Source organism: Tiliqua scincoides, chromosome 4 (assembly GCF_035046505.1).
Source record: "Tiliqua scincoides isolate rTilSci1 chromosome 4, rTilSci1.hap2, whole genome shotgun sequence".
In the NCBI taxonomy this organism is placed as follows: domain Eukaryota; kingdom Metazoa; phylum Chordata; class Lepidosauria; order Squamata; family Scincidae; genus Tiliqua; species Tiliqua scincoides.
Window position 1 is genome coordinate 105,401,597 of NC_089824.1, and position 19,590 is coordinate 105,421,186.

The 19,590-nt window shown below is 47.1% G+C and overlaps 2 protein-coding genes across 7 annotated transcripts in view; both read left to right on the forward strand.

The window, feature by feature from the left end:
- The window catches only part of LOC136647360 (protocadherin gamma-C3-like), a 270,585-nt gene that overhangs the window by 206,017 nt on the left and 44,978 nt on the right, over positions 1-19,590 (forward strand). Inside the window, exon 1 of one of the 6 annotated variants that reach the window (XM_066622846.1) lies at positions 4,908-7,476. The exons of the other annotated variants lie outside the window; for them this stretch is intronic. Within the exon in view, the coding sequence (XP_066478943.1) occupies positions 5,044-7,476 (2,433 nt within the window). The 5' untranslated portion in view covers positions 4,908-5,043. Of the gene's footprint in view, positions 1-4,907; positions 7,477-19,590 lie in introns of those variants that run through there. 6 annotated transcript variants of the gene reach the window in all.
- On the forward strand, positions 16,283-18,679 carry LOC136647437 (protocadherin gamma-C4-like). The gene has a single exon (XM_066622970.1). It carries the CDS (start codon positions 16,283-16,285, stop codon positions 18,677-18,679), a length of 2,397 nt encoding a protein of 798 aa, XP_066479067.1.

The window sequence follows — 19,590 nt, forward strand, 5'->3', positions numbered from 1 at the left end:
GGTTATGCAAATAAAAATGCAAGTTAATGAAATGAATGAGAACAGTTTGCATATCAAAGCTAGGCATGAATGTGTCAATGTGTACTAGGAACAGAGTTCACAGAAGCTAAATTGTGTGATACCTGCTAGTGTGATCGGAAGCTGGGTGTTATAGAACCCTGATAAGCAAAGGGCGCAATCCTAACCCCTGATGTCAGTGCTTTCCAGCACTGACTTAAGGGCAATGCAGCTCCAAGGTAAGGGAACAAACATTCCCTTACCTTGAGAAGGCCTCCGTGAGTGACGCCCAACTGCAGGATGCTGCACACGTCCCATTGGCACCGCTATGCCAGTGCTGGAAAACACTGACATCAGGGGTTAGGATTGTGCCCAAAGCCTCATTGTTTTAGAACAATGTTGCAGAACATCTGGGTGATTTATATTTGGCAACCTTCTGCCTTTAGTTTGCACACTCCTAATTCCCAAGTGGTAAATACAGTATTTCCCAAAGCGGGGGGGGGGAGAGGAGGAACAACCCCAGTGGTTGGGTTCATAAGAACAAACAGTGTCATTGGTGTTGCTTAACACTTTCTAATTCAGATATATAGCAGTGATTCCTCACTTGATCACAACAGTACATTTATGTTCCTGGGTGGTTTTTCTCTTTGTTCTCTGCTGCGCAAGGGGCTGCAAGTTCAAAATGGTGTTAGGTACAATCATGGTGTGCAACTTGTTATATTTTCAAAGCCTTTCTCCCTTTTCCCAGTTCCAGCTCATCTCTGTGCTACCTGATATTATTTTGCATCAGACACAGTTCTAGTCCACCGAAGCCTGTAACATTTTCTCACTTACCATATTGAGAATAAAATAAGCTGCCGGCAAAGCTTGATAACTATGCCCTCATTCAGAAATATGCAGCTGGTGCAATTGAGTGAGAATTGGAAGAATGTGCTCCCTGTCCCTTACTCCCCAAGCTGCAGCATTCTGTACTAGCGATAGCTTCCAAACCATTTTCAAGACCAACAGAGAGTGCAGCACCCTAAGCTACATTACACTACTAAAGCATGGATGGCAGGGTGGGTGTGAAAAATTAGATCTAGCTGGGGATGGATTTCATATGTACACTGAGATTCTAGCATTGTCATCCCTTTGCAGAAGGAAATAGATAATTTTAGCACTGAACGCCTGCTGTTTCTTTTCAGAATTGCATATGGTCCAGGATTGGTTTCTAACACTGCGTCATTCTTTGGTTAAGGATCAACAGGTTTGGATACACAGTGGCACAAAAGCCTTATTTTGTAGCAGTGACCAAAGTTATAATTTTGCTTTTGGTGCATCTGATCCCACTAGCAGCCATTGCTGCACAATGAATTTTTGTACAATGCTACTGGTTGTGGACTGCCCCCATGCAGTCTCTGAGCATTCACATTAGCAGCCTCAGTCTCCTTTGGAATACAATTAATGGCTCAGCACCTAAAGAGACAGTGTATCGGTGGACTATTCATCCTTAAATCACCTACCTCTATATTATGTCTTATGCTGATGGATGTTTCACTTGTTTTTCCTACAATTAGCCTTTCCCATTACTCAATTTTTGACACTAATTGTGCAGTCCTAAGACTGTCTATTTGGAAGTAAAACCCACCAACTTGATGGTACTTAATCTCAGGTTAAAGTGTTTAGGATTGCATGTACACTGACCTGGGCTGTGGTGAGTCCTGCAATGGGCTCTCTCTCACTGGTGTATTGGTCGTTAGTGCTAATAGTGAGGTTTCAGAGGATGGCCCAGTCAGGTAGGTTGTCTGATGGGCACTGAACTTACTTCTGAGTAAACGTGTATGATTGTGTTGTATTGTTGTCTGAAAAATCATCTCAGTTTCTGTTAACATTTGTGTTTGATTTCAGTACTATGTAATCTCCTGTGCTATTTTTCTGACCATGATTTCTCCCCCAAATTCATCTCTGCTGCCATAACAATGCAGTGTATGCGTAACTGGTTCCAGTACATCTCCAGTGTTCAAGTACTTTGGAACTAGAACCAAATTTAGAGTACTAAATTTTCTTTCTCTTGCACACATTTTGAAATTACTATTGAGGACAGTGTTAATCTAACACCATTTCATTGTAGACAGGGATTAATGCATGTGTATCAGAACTGTCCTGCTCAAGACAAAATAGTCTCCTGTCTGCTATAGATGATATGCAGACATGTGAACTCAGGAGAACCCTAAGAAGAAGAAAAATAACACAGAAGTAATGAAAAATCTTACAAGAGGACAGGAATGAGAAGACATGGGGTTGAAAATGCATGAGAGGCATTGAAAATGCAGAATACAATGAATTTTCAAAGTGAAGATAAGACTCAAATAACAACTGGAAGACATCCAGCATGGAAGGTCTCATTACAGCATCAAAGCATAAAATTATAGTACCCAGGGAGTATCCTGTTCTTTTATTTTGGCTTTTTCTGGACTTCATCCAGCTTCTTTTTTCACCATCTTAATGATCCAGCTGCAGCTTCACTAGCTTTCCCTTCTTCTGCAGTGCTGTTGGAAAAAGGCCATTTAGGTTGCAATCCTATGCACAGTTTCCTGGGAGTAAGCCCCACTGGACTCAATGGGACTTCTGAGTGAAAATGTGTACGCTAGTTATTTTCATGCACAATATTTTTAAAAAAGTCATTTGTTGAGTTTGACGTCGTCTAGCAAGGGCAGACCTCCTGGCAGTTAGTTCCCTTGGTTGCCGTTCCATACCAGGAAGTGCTCAGATCCCATTCTTGGAGTGCTGCTTATAGTGAACATAGATGCATGTGTTTAGAACTGATTTGAACATATATTTGTTGTTTTCAGGGTATTCAGATAACTTACACACTAAAATATTATGTCCTTTTTCCACACATACTAATTGCTGAGTTCGGTATGTATCACAGGGAGCAGTGCCCACTCCAGCATAGGGCCAGCCCATCCATTATACCATTGAAGCAGTTGCCTCAATGGGGTGCCACAGCAGTCTGGTGGGGGTGAACATCTCTGTTCATCCACATGCCTCCACTGCTCTTCCTCCTCTTCCTCCTTCCACTCCCTGGATTGGAAAAGGAAGAGGAGTGGGGGAATGGGAGAAGCAGAGGCTGGCATTTGGCACGTCACCTCCAGCATCAGGAGGTCTTGGGCCAGCCCTGATAGCCTTTATTCATTTTAAAACTGAATTAATGACTGGGCCTTTAGCCTTCATTCTAGTCCCTACCCCTAAGGCAGCATTCCTCTAAGATGCGGACCCCTTTGGCATCATGATCAGGGCGACACTGCTTCCAGGCGTTTGACAATGACTTCACTGCTGAACTTCTGGGTTGCACAGAGCTCGGCTGGGAGGTGTGTGGCAGTAATGCACCTTAGAAGGTCTGCACCACCGGGCAGCTGCTGAGTCCCTACAGCACCTTCAGAGGCCGAACAACTCAGCAAGCAATACCTCCTCTTCCACTTGAGTCAGTGGCACAGGGCAGCTGCTGCTCACTTATCCAGCAGTGTTAAGCCAGCAGTTGGAAGGAATCGTAACTGCAGCCTCCAATTCCTGCCCTAGATGGCAGGAATAATTTTGGCTACCATAGTGCCCAGAGGAATGGCATAGGTGAGCAAATGGGTAAAAGTCACTCCTTCACTACCTTCTCACCTCCTCTCTCTGGGCAGCATGGTGGGGAAATGAGAGTCACCGCAGCCACTCTCCGTGCAGGAGCAATTGTTTCCCTCTCTCTGTTGCTCACCCATCTCCCTTTCTCTGAGGAGTGCAGCAAGGATGATGGGGGGGCTTGTGGTCACTCACCCAGTCGCTCTAGGCCAGCCATTTTCATACTTTTTCATCTCATGGAACACTGACAAGGCACTAAAATTGTCAAGGCACACCGTTAGTTTTTTGACAATTGACAAAGCATACCCACTGACAGCAGGGGCTCACTTCCCCAATGGCCCTACTAACAAATGACCTTTCCCCAAACTCTCATGGCACACACCTGCAGACCATCGGCAGCATACCAGTGTGCCACGGCACAGTGGTTGAAAATGACGGCTCCAAAGCTGGTTGGGCATGCTGGGCCCCCGTCTGTGACAGTCAGAGGGAGGGCACGGGGCAGAGGCCACAGGGCTGGCCAAGGGCACATGGGGCACTACAGCGCCTGCTGACAGGCCCAATCCTAGGCATGTCCCATTAGTGTCAATGGGGCTTCCTCCCAGGAAAGTGTGGATAGGATTGCGGCCTGAGGGCCCAATCCTAGGCATGTCTCCTCAGAAGTAAGTCCTCTTAGAGGCAGTGGGGCTTCCTCCCAGGAAAGTGTGGGTAGGATTGCAGCCTGAGGGCCCAATCCTAGGCATGTCTCCTCAGAAGTAAGTCCTCTTCGAGTCAGTGGGGCTTCCTCCCAGGAAAGTGTGGCTAGGATTGCAGCCTGAGAGCCCAATCCTAGGCAGGTCTACTCAGGAGTAAGTGCCATTAGTGTCAATGGGGCTTCCTGCCAGGAAAGTGTGGCTAGGATTGGGCTGACGCTCACTGGGACGGAGTGAGGGGAAGCGAGCCGGTAGAGCCGCCCAGGAAAGAGCAGGCAGGCAGGCAGGCAGCGTGAGCAGTGGGGTCGAGCCTGTCCCCAGCACCACGCCCCCTATGCTCCCTGCTGCGCCGCGAGAGCGGGGGAGGGAGCAGCAGCGTCCCGTGGCTCGGGCTCCGACGGGGCGTCCGCGACCACTTGTTCCTCCTGCCTGCAAGGCGCCGATGGGGGGCCCGCCAGAGGCGCGCTGCCGAGTCCCCGGCAAGCGGCGCGGTGCTGCCCTGCCCGGGGGAGCGAGGCGCTTGCAGTTATTGGCTGGGACTCTGCGCGCCGCTGTTGACCCAGCGATGCGTGCGGCGGCCGCGGCCGGGACCGGGAACTAAGTCGTCGCCGAGCGGAGCGGAGCGGAACGCAGCGCGGTGCGTCCGTGGCGCGGCCGTCGAGCGCCATGCCCGAGTGCCCCCGCCGCCGCCACCCACGGCCGGGACAGGCAGAGCGGGCGCGGGCCGGCTGAGAAGTTGACTGGCCCGAGCGAGATGGGGGGCGGCCGGCCGCGGCGCCTGCTGCGCGCTCTCGGGCTGTGGCTGCTGCTCGGCGTGCCGGGCTGGGCCGGGGCGTCGGCGCGCTACGCCATCCCGGAGGAGCTGCGGCCGGGCGAGCCGGTGGGCAGCGTGGTGGCCGACCTGGGCTTGGAGCCGCGGCGGCTGCAGGCTCGCAACCTGCGGGTGGTGCCGGGCGGCGGCGGCCAGTACTTCGAGCTGGAGCTGAGCGGCGGCCGGCTGCTGGTGCGCGAGAGGCTGGACCGCGAGGAACTTTGCGGCGCGCTCTCGCCCTGCCTGCTCAGCCTGCAGATCGTGGCCGAGAACCCGCTGGAGCTCTTCGGCGTGGCCGTGGAGCTGCAGGACGTCAACGACAACGACCCGGCCTTCCAGAGCGCGCGGGCCCGGCTGGAGATCAGCGAGTCGGTGGCCCCCGGGGCGCGCTTCCCCCTGGAGAGCGCGCAGGACCCCGACGTGGGCGCCAACTCTCTGCAGACCTACCAGCTCAGTGCCAACCAGCACTTCCTGCTCGACGTGCAGACCCGAGGGGACGGCACCAAGTACGCCGAGCTGGTGCTGGACAAGGAACTGGACCGGGAGCAGCAGCGGGAGCTGCAGCTGGTGCTCACCGCCCTGGACGGGGGCAGCCCCCCCAGGTCTGCCACCTTGCAGGTGCACGTCGAGGTCCTGGACGCCAATGACAACGCCCCCGTCTTCAACCAGTCCACCTACAGGGCCCGCGTGGGAGAGGACACCCCCGTGGGCGCCCTGGTGGTCCAGACCAGCGCTTTCGACCTGGATGAGGGCCCCAACGGGGAGATCCTGTACTCCTTCAGCAGCCACACTCCCACCAGGGTCCAGCAGCTTTTCGCCCTGGACTCCGCCACCGGGGAACTGAGGCTCAAAGGGGGCCTGGATTTTGAAGAAACCAAATTTTATGAGATTTACATCCAGGCAAAAGACAAAGGTCCCAGTCCTACCGTGGTCCATTGCAAAGTGCTGGTGGAGGTGGTTGACGTGAACGACAACGCCCCGGAAATCACAGTGACCTCTGTGTACAGTCCGGTACCGGAAGACGCCGCTCCGGGGACTGTGATTGCGTTGCTGAGTGTCACAGACCAGGACTCTGGTGATAATGGCCTCGTGAACTGCTTTATACCTCCAGACATCCCTTTTGCCCTAAGTTCTTCCCTCAAAAATTACTACACCTTGAAAACCAAAGAGTCCTTGGACAGGGAACTGGCCTCTGAGTACAACATCACCATCATCGCCCAGGATGGAGGCTCCCCCTCTCTCATGGAGAAAAAACAGATACTGGTTAAGGTGTCCGATATAAATGACAACCCTCCCACATTCCCACAGTCCTCCTACGATGTGTATGTAGAGGAAAACAACCTTCCAGGGACTCTGGTTTTTAACATCAGTGCCTCTGACCCAGATCTGAACCAAAATTCCCACCTTTCCTACTCCATCCTGGAGAGTCCCAAGCCCTCAGAAGACTTGGTGGGCAGGTATTTCTCTATAAATCGGGAGAATGGTAGTATTTATGTCCTTGTGCCCTTGGACCATGAGGATGTAATGGAGTTCCGGATGGTGGTGCAAGTTCATGATGGGGGCATTCCACCTCTGGTCACGAACATCACAGTCAGTGTTTTTGTCACTGATCAGAATGACAATCCACCCCAAGTCTTGTACCCGCGACCAAATTCCAGCTCTTTGCTTTCAGAAGTCATCTCACCCACAGTTAGCCCTGGCTACATGGTCACCAAGATTGTGGCCTGGGATGCAGATTCTGGTTACAATGCCTGGCTTTCCTACCTGCTCCTCCAAGCCACTGACCCAGGGCTCTTCACAGTGGGTCTGCACTCTGGGGAGATAAGCACGGCTCGCCCTCTGCAGGAGGAAGATTCCCACAAGCAAACTTTAGTCATCTTAGTAAAAGACAATGGGGAGCCGGCCTTGTCCTCCACTGTGACTCTCACTTTGACGGTATCTGAGACATCTTCTCGAGAGACACTGACGGACCTCACGGCCGTGTCCACCACACCTCAAACAAAGAAGCACTTGACTTTCTATTTAATCCTTGCTGTCATCTTGATCTCAGTGGCCTTCTTTATCACAGTGGTTGGGGTGGGAATTTATAAATTCTACAAGTGGAGGCAATCAAAGGATATATTCAAGGCCTCCAGGAGCACCCTTTATAGGTCCCCAGGGCCTTTCAACCACATAGATACTGTGCGGAGTGGATTTACTCCTCCGAACTTCTACCAGCAGGTCCTCACCACGGACTCCCGCCAGAGTGACCTCCTGTACAAAATGCCCTTTGTTCCCAGTCCTATGGGGAGCCGCCAGAATACTATCACAAGATGTGATCCTGCACTATATAACCAGATAATAAGCACAAATAACAGACTTCTTGTCCCCTCCGAGGTAACGTATGCTTCTTTCTCTTTTCCAGCAAAGTCTGGAAGGCTCAGTTCTGAGCTTGAGTTAGCTGAAAGATAGACCACTAGCATTTTTCTCCTGGAAATGCTCCTGTGACATTCATCCTGTTTTTCCTGTCTAGCGATGTGTAGTTTAACAGTATAATTACGTACAACCCATTTAGCTTTCATTCCTTCCCTGTGTTCTTTTGTTCCTACATTACATGACGTGTGGGTTCTTCCAGGTTCAGATCTCAAAATGATATGAGCTTTTTATGTGGTATATGTTTGTTGGGCTGCCCAGATGAGTCTTTGATTAATGACATTTTCTAATAACCTTCTATTGAATGAAAGTGTGTACATAGCCCCAGGAGACAATGAAAGAGTAAAACTGTGCATAGACATTTTTTGCATATGAAATAACAGATTGGATACGTATTGGAAGAATTCTGGAGACCTTTGTTGCTTGGGTAGTTGTCTCAGACACCATGAAGTGTGGTGGTATCCACAGTGGGCATATCCTTGGAACTCGACTCTGGTGTTTGTTTAATTTGCATTTCTAATAGCATATTGATGCAAAGCTTGTTTCTCATTCATATTCCTTTGGGAGCAATGAAATGTATTGTGAGTGCAGCCAAACAGGTTACAAGAAAGAGTAATAGGAGCAGAAGACAATTGTAGCACTGTTCTAACTAGTTTTGTCTGGAGGCAACAGCTCTCCAGGCAAGGGTGCGGGAAAGGACCTGCATGTTGCCTTGCAGAAGGAGGACTGCCTGAGATGCAGCTGTCTGTGTGTAGGCTCTCCTTCGCATATACTGGCCTCTGTCCACACGTGACGTAGTTTTTCTGGACTGTGGACAACACAGAGCCTGCTGTCTTGGTTCTGTCATCACTATAGTTGGAAGATGTGAGCACTAAGAAGATGAAGGGATTGCAGAGAGATTCTTGCTACATAGTTTGAAGAGTTCAGTAAGTTTTGTTTACATGCAATTGTGCTTTCAAGGGCAAAGTGAAAATATGCGCCTGTTATTTGCTGCTGTGTTTGGGGACAGCCTTGTAGGGCAAAAAGTGGTGTTGTGCAAGATTTGCATGTTGAATCAGATTGGGGATTGTGTTTTTCTATGATGATGTTGATGAGATTTTTGCACAGTCAGGTAGATGTTATTGACTAGTTTGTTTTATCCAGACATTGAGCCCTTCCCAAGGACCTGGGATGCCTGGTTTTTATCCTGTTTTGATTTTATAAATACCATAGCAAAATGTAAGTTATTCAGAATGTAATTTCTGTGGCCCCTATGCTGTTCAGGTACTCTTCAAGGTGTTTTGGAATAACACCAAGGGCACCAATCACCACTGGGATCACTTTGGTCTTCTTCTGCCGCAGCCTTTCGATTTCTATGTGTAAATCTTTGTATTTTGTTGTTTTTCCCTGTTGTTGTTGTTGTTATTTCAGGCTCCAACAACTTTTAACTAACCAAGCCCACCAACCAAGCCCACCAACCATGCCTGCCAGGTGCTTGACAAGCCACCCCAACTAAACAAAACCATGAAGCTTCTCGAACCCTTTATGAGTCAGCACGCATGGATAGTGGGCTGTGTTCAGGTTGGAGGTTGCAGACCTGGCACAACTATTTATTTGCAGCCTTAACCTCCAACAACCTTATCATCTCTGAACTTAGTGTAGTTAACCAGTACTGGCACCAAGTTGCTGGGGGCTGCAGAGAAAATCCCTGCAATAGACACCCTTATGGCAATTCCTCATGTTGTAATTGGCTGTACCACTGCCACCTGGGGTTTCACAACTAGGTGAGGCCTTGGATGGATATGGGCTCTCAGCTAAACTCTGAAGCCCCGCCTTTCAAGAAAAATGCCAAGATATGCTGCAGCTGATGAATCCAAACAATATTGGACACACTCAGAGCATATATATCCCAACTAGAGCCACCAGCTCAAAATTAACCAGCTACAACTGGACTTTGCCCTCCCTACTCAAGGATTATTTTGTGGACACCCTTATAGAGGTCTCGTTCTCATTAAAGTGGTTGCCTTGTGTCTGTGTTGTACCACTTCAGGTGGTCACTGTGCAACTTCAAGTTGCAGCTGAGGGATCACGTGTTCCTCCATACCAAAAAAAATTTTTGCACAGAGAAAAGTAGGTGCAAATAAGAAGAGCTAGGCTAGTCTTCTCGTTGACATCTAGTTTTCTGTGTGCAGAGATTTTGAGTGTGTGGAGAAGCATTTAACCATTGGACTCCTATCTCAGGTGATAAACTCTGCCATAGATTTATCTCTTCAATGAGAGGTAAATAATTTAAATCAAGTCTGCAGGATAGACACACAGAAACCACATGCACATGTAAGTACAAACTATGAATTATTGTTACAAGGTTGACCAGAGCAGAATCTTGAGCTCACGCACTCTCCTCTCCACATGTGGGACGGGGGGGGGGGGTTAAAATTTCCATTTACACGTTTGGAATAAATCATAGTTCTCTGTTATGTCCAGACTTAGGGAACTGTGGTTTGTTCAGAAATTGAAGAAAAGCTCCACTCTCATGTACAATGGAGTGGACAGGAGAACAAGCGAGCCCAAGGCCAGCTCTCTTGGCTCTGCTCATCTCTGTCATGACAAACCATTATTTGTTGCTACATATGCACATGGCCCAGAGGTTGTATCCTGCTATGCAGTCAGAGGTTACAGTCAGGAAATTAGAGAAGATGAGTAGACTGTGGCCAGTCATGTTGAGAGAGTGACCGAGGAAAACCAGAGGCGGCAAGAAAGCCTAGCCTTAGAAAGATCAGGGTTTAAACTTCCTTGCAGCTAGGCCTCCTGGTAAACTGAATTATATTTGGAAGGATCATCATTTCAATGAACAGGGGATCCAATGCTAAACAGTGTACACTGGCTCACCACTGGCGTGCACTGTAAAGCACATTTGCAAGCTCTTAGCACCAGCCAAGTGCCAGAGCTAGCCCAAGGCCAGGCAGCACTGGGCTAGTGTCACTGATGTTCCATTGCTCTGCAGTCGCCTGAACTACTGGGTGGTGGAGAGGTGGTTGTGGGCATCGGGGGAGATGAGGGCAGGGGGAGGCAGGGGGTGGGGAGGGCGGGTAGAAGGTGTGCCGGGGAGGAAATGGTGCAGGAGGGAGGCAGGACCAGTGCAGCTCAGCTCCACCAGATCTTGAGGGCTGCTGCAGAATCAGGTATCCCCATTGCAGGGCTACTTCCCTTTTCCAGAGGAAGGGGACGAAAGTCCCCTTCTGCCGAGGAGCCACTAGCGGCTGCTGTGTCATTTTGGTACTGTGGCAATCCTGGCACAATAGGAAGCTCAGGATTGGACTGCCTGTGAGTTTTAGGGCACAATCCTAACCATCTTTCCAGCACTGACTTAGCCACAATGCAGCCCCCAAGATAAAGCAACGAACATGTCCTTAGCTTGAGGAGGCCCCCTTGACTACCTCCCCACTGTAGGATGCAGTGCACACCACATTGGCACAGCTAGTGCTGGAAAGTTGGTTAGGATTGTGCCCTTAGTTATTTACCATGAGTTTTAAAAATGTATTAGTATTTGGCATCCATCCAACAGTATTTAGCCTTGGATATTTCAAATTATTTGATAAAACATTTCAGGTTTTCATCATCTGTATTTTATCTTTAACAGTATTTGTCATTCTATATGTCATTTTGCAGTTTATTTTATATATATGGTTCATAGTTGGTAATGTATGTTAGTATTTAGATCAATCTTTTTTTTTTTTTTTTTGTGCCAGCATATTCCATTTAATTTTTTGCAATATCAAAGGGAGGGAAGGAAACTAGAGAAAAGTACCATATGAACTGAGCACAAGATAATTACGGTACCCCAACTGCTGTTCTCTTGGGCCGTACCAGATATCATACCTAATCAATACCCTAGGAATAGTAAAACACAGCTAAGTGAGAATGATGCATTATATTAGATCTGACAAAGTAAAATATGCAAAAAAAGAAAAGGAGGGCTTTCACCAAATAGAGTCAGGGCTGCTTCTCACGCTGCAGAAAAAATGAACACTCTATGGGCCCAATCCTATCCAATTTTCCAGCCCCGGTGCAACTGAAATGCAGCCCCATGGTAAGGGAACAAATGTTCCCATACCTTAAGGAAGCCTCTGTGACTGCTGCCCCACTACAAGATTCAGTGCATGCCCCATTAGCACTGGAAAATTGGATTGGATTGGGCCCTATGTCAGCCGTTTTCAACCACTGTGCCGTGGCACACTGGCACGCCACGAGTGGTCCACAAGTGTGCCATAGGAATTTGGGGGAAGGTCATTTATTAATAGAGCCAGTGGGAGATGTGAGCCCCCCCCCCCACTGGCAGCATGGTGTGCCTTGTCAATTGTCAAAAACCTTGTGGTGTGCCTTGACTATTTTAGTGCCTTGTCAGTGCGCTGTGAGATGAAAAAGTTTGAAAATCACTGCTCATGTTTTCTTGCGGGATGGCTGTACTTATTTATTTCACTATGTGTACATCATGAAAACACTATGTGAAAAGCCAGGACCTGTAACAGTGTGCTGAAATAAATGCATACAGTATAGCAGTTTCATGTGTTGTGGGGTTCACTGCTAAAACATACAGCAGACATACAATGTGTTCTCTATTAGGCAATCTGAAGTGGCCCTCAGTCATCACAATTGAGAAACTGAAATTGGAAGGCAGAAGTTTTACCTTGAAAAGTAAGAGGAGCAAATTTGCAGCGTGTGCAAGATGGGATGCTCCATATTGTAGAGGAAATGCAAGCACATTAATTTCTTAAATTGGTAGTCCACACACTATTTCTGGTTAAGATGGTGACAAAGAGCGGAAAGACTTAGCTAGCATTATGCTATCTAGCCGTCAGCTACCAGATAAGATTTGCAGGGATTAACAACAGGTATTTCAAAGAATCCCTTCATCCCTATCAAGCTTTAAGAACTTTAAGAACAGGTGGGTCGCTGTGCGTTAAACAAGGTTGTTTTGAAACAACCAGATGACAAATTCTTTTCTTGATATATGTTATCAAAGTTGCTAGAACTGTATGTTGGCATCATGGCAGGCTTGAGTGTTGTATACAGCTGGTTCCAGGGAAACCAAGAATGAACTCAGATGTTTGGACCTGTAAAATACAAACATTTTGGATAAATACTTGTTGCCTTAAAGTTTTTTAATGTGCATTCTCAGGTATTGAGAGAGGCAAAATAGATACAGAGATGTCTCTGACTACGAGACCGCTTACTGTACACAAGGTCAGATTCCTTATGGATAAATTGTCTTTGAGTTGCATGGGTTCAGAGTTGTATTAGGAGTACACTGTATGACTTGTAGTAGCCTAGAAAATGGTACAAAACTCTTATAAAATGCTGCAAGCTCCAGCAGGGCCACAAAAACAGTGGAAAACACATTTCTGTTACTGGGAGAGTAATCCAAATGAGGATATGGAACCTGGAAATGGAAGCAGCTGCTTCTGAAAGTTCATATTACATAGGTTTCATGCCAGAGCAGATTTATATTCTTATAGGAATCTGAGCAGTGCACTGTTTTGGCTCCCTATCAAAGATAGGATTACTAAATGGTGCTTCTTTGTCAATTACTCGGATGCTAGCTCTGGAAATGGTTTACAACTAGAAGTTTACAACTTCTAGAACAGGGATCAGCAACCTTCTTCTGCATAGGGGCCAGAATAGAAGCCATCAATAGTAAGAATGCAATCATATTCTATTATTATATGTGAACCTCCTGATTAGACCAAAGAGCTAAGAAAAAAAGAGAAAAGCACGGCATGGAGAGATTCATGTCCAGGCAGAGAAAGGTGCTCAAAGGATGCTTATGTCCTTGGTCTGCTTACACTGTAAGCCTTACAAAGATAGAATTACAAACTTGAATTCTTTTTTAGGACCACCATGGGCTGAATGGATACATCTTTTTGGGACTACCGGCTAGATTATTTTGGGTAGTTGGCCAGATTCAGCCTGCGAGCCATAGGTTGCCTACCCCTGTTATAGAAGAACTTACAAACTCTTTGTGTAAATGTAAGTCATCATAAAGACTGCATCATAGTGCTGAAATAAATGGCTGAAAATCCTTAGAAATGTATCACGTAGAAGCAGAAAGCACAGTATGGACTACCTAGGTCCATCACACCTTTCTACAGAGACAGATATCTAGTTAACGTTCATGTGTCAGTGGATCCTGTAGCAATTCCATCAATTGTTTCTTAGTATATTGTTAGATCTGAAGAGATGCAAAGCTTACAGTCTCATTGTGGAGCTGCTGCTTTGAAAAGCATTGGATGGGGAGGAGGAGGAGGCAGGATCTCACTTGATCCTGAAATCTCTAAATAGGAGCAATCTACCACTGTGGAAAATATACACATAAAACCAGACTGCTAGAGGACACCAGTCATTTGAGGCCATGCCTCGGTTCTTTGTGTAAGACTCCTGCAGGGGGAATCTTGCACAGCCCAAAGTTGGTAGGACAACTTTGTACTCCTTAAATGGATGACATTCCATTTGGGACATGCCTGACTCTAAAAGAGATAAAAGTGATCGGTTCAGTGTTAAAGTGAGGTGGAGGACTCTGCAGAGGAACATACCATAAGCACAGCCCAGTTCCTTCACACTCAGGAACTGCTCACTCCAGTGAAAACAGAGCAGCAATAACTCTCATATTCCCAAACTCTTTCCTTGACTCTCATATTCCATGACTCTCATATTCCCAAACTCTAAGCTTTCTTTAAAGCTTAAATCCACCAGCTCTTGTTCTCCTGGAATGTGAAGGACATTTTGACTGACAGAATCCCAGTCACATTATGCAACAATGTCAACTTACATTATTTTCTTCAGGGCCACCCCTTGAGTAGAGCAACTGGGGCAGCTTCCCTGAGCACCATGCTTTCCTGACCAATATATGGCTTTAATAAGGGGGTCCCTCACTGGCTGAGTTGCCCTGGACCGTGTCATGCTTGCATCTTCTTAATAATGACTCTTCTTTACATTTTCTTTGTCTTGTTCCTGATGACTGTACAGTTCTGATGACTGTACAGTATCTTCTGACATAGTTACTGTTCTACTTTGGAATCACATAGAGAGGAAACACCGCCTTCTCATCCACACACAGATAGGAAACACCCACTTTCTCATTCACGAAGGTGGTACCCACAGTCTGTTTCTTTGTCCAGAAGCAAATCCGGAGGTTCCATTTTCTGGTACAAACAAAAGACAGAGGTTACCACATCAGTGTGACTCATCAGCTTCTCACTGAGGTTCTTCATGGCAATTCTCCAAGGAAGACATTGTTCACCCTTCAGAACAGTAACACTTTTGTTTTCATCATCTGTCCATGAAAATTCTTTATCAAATTCTTTTTCTGCCTCACCATCTCCACTACTGCCTTACTGATGCAGTTAAATGTCTCATGGCTGTAGTTAAATGCCTTTATTTAAGAGGGAGCTGCTCTTCCACAGGATAGTTTGAGATTGACAACAGGAAAAGGTTAGAAATTCCAACAGAATCCTCTGCGTATATCTGAGTGTGAAAGACCCTATGACATTCACCAGCGGGGAAGGAAGTACTCTGGACTTACAACTACGGATCTATAGAACTTTCACTTTTTGTGCTTCAGAGAGCTGTAGATTCCTATGAATAAAATTTAAGTGTGTCCCTCCAAATTCCAGATACCAGTGGCATGGCAAGCAGGGGGCAGGGCACCCTGGGGGCCGGGTTGGAAGGGGGTGCTACACGAGGCCCAACCAAGATGTTCAACAAGAGCCTCCAAAGGAGAAGGAATGGGGCATTAGTGAGATCACAAAGTCACAGTGAGATCACAAAGCCGCCGCCTCCAGGAAAACTCGGAAGTGACGTCACAATGTCACACAAAGTCACAACATCACCACCCCATTGCCTCTTGCGACTGCCAGATCCTCTTCTGTTGGGCTAATGGTATCCATTCTGCGTCAGTCAGCTACACAGGGAAGGACTGGAGATGTGGATAGCATACTCCGTTTGCCATTTGGAGAGTGAAGAGATCATGATGAGAATGGACTTTGAAGCTTCTCTTGTTGAATGTCATCCATTTAAGAAATTTCAGACAGACAGATGGACAGACGGAGTGCTTTAAAGCACTCTTACAGTACACTCACGCAAATGGAAACATATCACAGTTGTTCAATGGCTGATCTTCGTGGTCTTTTTTAGGTTACGAAAAACTAAAATGTCAACAGAATATGCAGTTCCCTGATGTTGCTTATAACCCTGACCACTCAGAACAAAAGGATGCGCGTTAATGAATTTAAAATTCATTGTAATGACATAGGATTTAATGTTCCAATAATTATCTTGGAAAATCCAGTCACTGACAGCTGGCAAGTAGGCTCCCGGCTCTTCAGTGTTCATGCTAGCCCTTTAAGACCTCCCCCACACCATTGTTGGAATTGAGGAGGGGGAGGATGGGTGAACCACTGCAAACAATCAAAAGCTTCCTTGGTGGCAGAGACCCAATCCCTGCTCAGATCAACAACCAAGTCCCTCCCCTCTTGATTCTGGGACAGATGAGGGGCTGCTGTTCCATTCTCGGTAAAAAGAAAAAAGATAAAAGATGCAGATGGCACTCAGCTTTATCAGTAGGATCTGAAACAGGATTTTTTGCTGCTTTCGTGGAATCGAAGAGAGGGCCGAGACCAGCAAGGGAAGAGGAAATTTTGGCTACATCATGCTGTCTTCTGAGGAAAGACAACTCCTGCCATGGCAAGTAAGAGCTTTGCTTTTGGTTTCTGTCTCTCTCCAGAGTGCTGGGGAGATGCCACAGCTCCGTTATTCCATTCCTGAGGAGCTAGCTCCTGGGGCCTTTGTTGGGAATCTGGCTAAAGACTTGGGTCTGGATGCTACGCGGTTGGTCTCCCGGCAGCTGCAGATCATGGCTGGATCTGCCACGAAGTATTTCAGAGTTGATGCTCAGAATGGTGTCCTGATCATGAAAGAGCGGCTTGACCGAGAGCAGCTTTGCGGGCCGATCTTGCACTGTTTGTTGTATCTAGAGCTTCAGCTCGCAAACCCAACAACCTCCCATCGTGTGGAAGTAGAGATTATGGATGTGAATGATAACAGTCCAATTTTCCTTACCAGCCCAACCTATTTGGAGATTGCGGAATCAGTGATGCCAGGGGCCCGCTTCCCCTTGGAGGGTGCTGAAGATTTGGACATTGGAACAAATTCAGTCAGCACCTACCAGTTGACTCCACGTGGATACTTCATGCTGAATATTAAGTCTCATAAAGGTGGCAGCAAGCATCCCGAACTGGTTTTGGAGAAGGCACTGGACAGAGAGCAGCTACCACGTCACCACCTGATACTCAAAGCCCTGGATGGAGGGGTTCCTGCTAAATCTGGGACTACTGAGATTGTAGTGTCGGTTATAGATGCCAATGACAATCCACCTGTCTTTAATCAGTCAATGTACAAAGTTAGCTTGCTTGAAAATGCGCAGATTGGAACTCTGGTTGTACAATTACATGCTACAGATAAGGATGAAGGGCCAAATGGGAAAGTATCCTATTCCTTCAGCAGCCACACTTCTCAGAAAATCCGGAGAATATTCAGTCTTAACGAAGAAACTGGGGCGATACGAGTACTGGGAAATGTGGACTACGAAGATGACACATCGTATGAAATGGATGTGAGGGCCAAAGACCAAGGATCACCCTCCATGGACACACACTGTAATGTCTTAGTAGAGGTAGCAGATGTGAATGATAATGCACCTCTAATTAGTTTTACTTCCCTCTCCACCACCATTCCAGAAGATGTTCCTCCAGGTACTACAGCAGGCCTCCTTAGAGTTAGTGATGGAGATTCTGGGGAAAATGGGGATGTACAGCTTCATCTCCCTGCCGATATTCCCTTCCAGATTGTGCCATCTTTTAAGAACCACTATTCCTTGATCACCAGTGGCCCACTGGATCGGGAAAAAGTTTCACAGTATAACATTATGGTCACAGCTACAGATTCTGGTTCTCCACCTCTGTCCAGCCAGAGCAACTTCCTTGTAAATGTATCTGATCTGAATGATAACCCACCCCACTTCTCACAACCTGCATACCAGGCCCTTGTAACAGAGAACAATGCTATGGGGATGCCAATCATTTCGGTTTCCGCCTTTGATCCTGATCTGGGCCAGAACTCTCAGCTGTCTTACTCGTTGGTGGAGCAAACCATAAATGGGATTCCTATTTCATCCTATGTCTATGTCACAGAGAATGGCACCATCTATAGTGGCTGTTCGTTTGACTATGAACAAACCCAACAACTGGCTTTCCAGATACAAGCTAAGGACAGTGGTTCTCTTCCCCTTAGCTCCAATGTTACTGTCTCCATCTTCATCATAGACCAGAATGATAATGCTCCTCTTGTTGTTTATCCTGTGGCCAGGAAGGGAATTCTGGCCCAACAGCCGGTTCCTTTCTCAGCGCAAGAAGGCTACTTAGTAACTAAAGTGACAGCTGTGGATGCAGATTCTGGACAGAATGCATGGGTTTCTTATAAGCTGCAGCAAGCCACAGACCAAAGCCTTTTCAAAGTGTCAGCCTACACAGGAGAGATCCGGACTATCCGAGCTGTTCTGGAACAAGATGCCCTTTCCCAAGAGCTTGTTGTTGAGATCCTGGACAATGGGAAGCCACCCCTGTCTGCCACAGCCACTCTGACGCTAAATTTGGAGCGTGAGCATAAGCTGGGCTTGGCAGACCTCAGGAAGTCTAGCATGGAACATAATGCGTTCTCTTACTTGACTTTGCATCTCATCATTGCTCTGATAGCAGTCTCAGCACTTTCTGTTTTGGCTTTTCTATTCTTAGCCGTAAAGTGTCTTAAAAGACTGAGACGAAGACACTCAGATGTAGCTTGGAACAGTGACTTGAAGGGAAGGAACCCCATGCCTCTGGGAGGGCAGTTTGACACTTTCCCAATACACCTGAGCCCAGACGACAAAATGGAGTTTCCTGCAGCCTTCATTGGGGAAGATGTTATTTCTCATTTTCCTCTAAGGCCTGGTCAGACCCTCTTGTCAGAAAGGAGAAACCTCATGATCGCACAGCCAGTCACTCAGCAGGATATCAGCAATACAGACACGCTTCCGGCCGGCAGTCTTTCTCAAGAGCCAACTGAGGTGAGGCATGAAAACTATTTTCTAAGCACTTGACGTAGCACCCTTTGATTTTGATGCCACTTCTGCTGGTGGTGCTGGTAGCAGTATCATGCAGGTTTTGTACTAAGGTGGTAGACTTGTTAGTTGAATGCACTTCCTTTTGGGGCTTTGAGATTCTGCAAGAGATATGCTGTTCATTTTCAAATACAGTAGAATCTCCAAAGTTGACCACCTCTCTATAATGACCACCTCCTTAAGTTGTCCTAATTTTCACAGTATGGACAGACACTGCATTTATATTATGGGAGACCAACCTCTCTATATTGACCACCTCCGTAAGTTGTATCTTGACCACTTCGACCATTGCACAGAGTATTAATTTACCCTCTGTAAGTTGCCCACCGAACGTGATAGTGTGAGCCTATGTTTTGTCTGGTTTGTCCCATCTTGGAAAAGCAAGAAGCCACACGACAATCCCTCCCCTATGCCTGCTAGTGCGTGTGCGAAATAGTTTTTATAGGTGGGCACACTGCACATAGCCAACAGACCTGCGCCGGCTGACAATTGTACCTGGACATGTACCAAGTTGTGAGGGACATGGTTGCTTGTGCATAGTGAAGCCGCTGTCCTTTTACTTTGGTTCCCATCACCAGTGCATTACTTTACACTTATATTGAAACACAACTGCTATTTTGCTGCCTATTCTCCCAGTTTGGAGAGATCCTTCTGGAGCACTTCACAATCCCTTCTGGTCTTCACCACTCAGAAAAGTTTAGTGTCATCCACAGACTTGTCCACCTCCTTGCTTATCCCTGTTTCCAGGTCATTTATGAAGATGTTGAAAAGCACCGGTCCCAGGACAGATCCTTGAGGCATTCCACTTTCCACCTCTCTCCACCTTTTTTGTCAATTGCCTATTGACACCCACTCTGTTTCCTGGTCCTCAGCCAGTTCCCAATCCATGA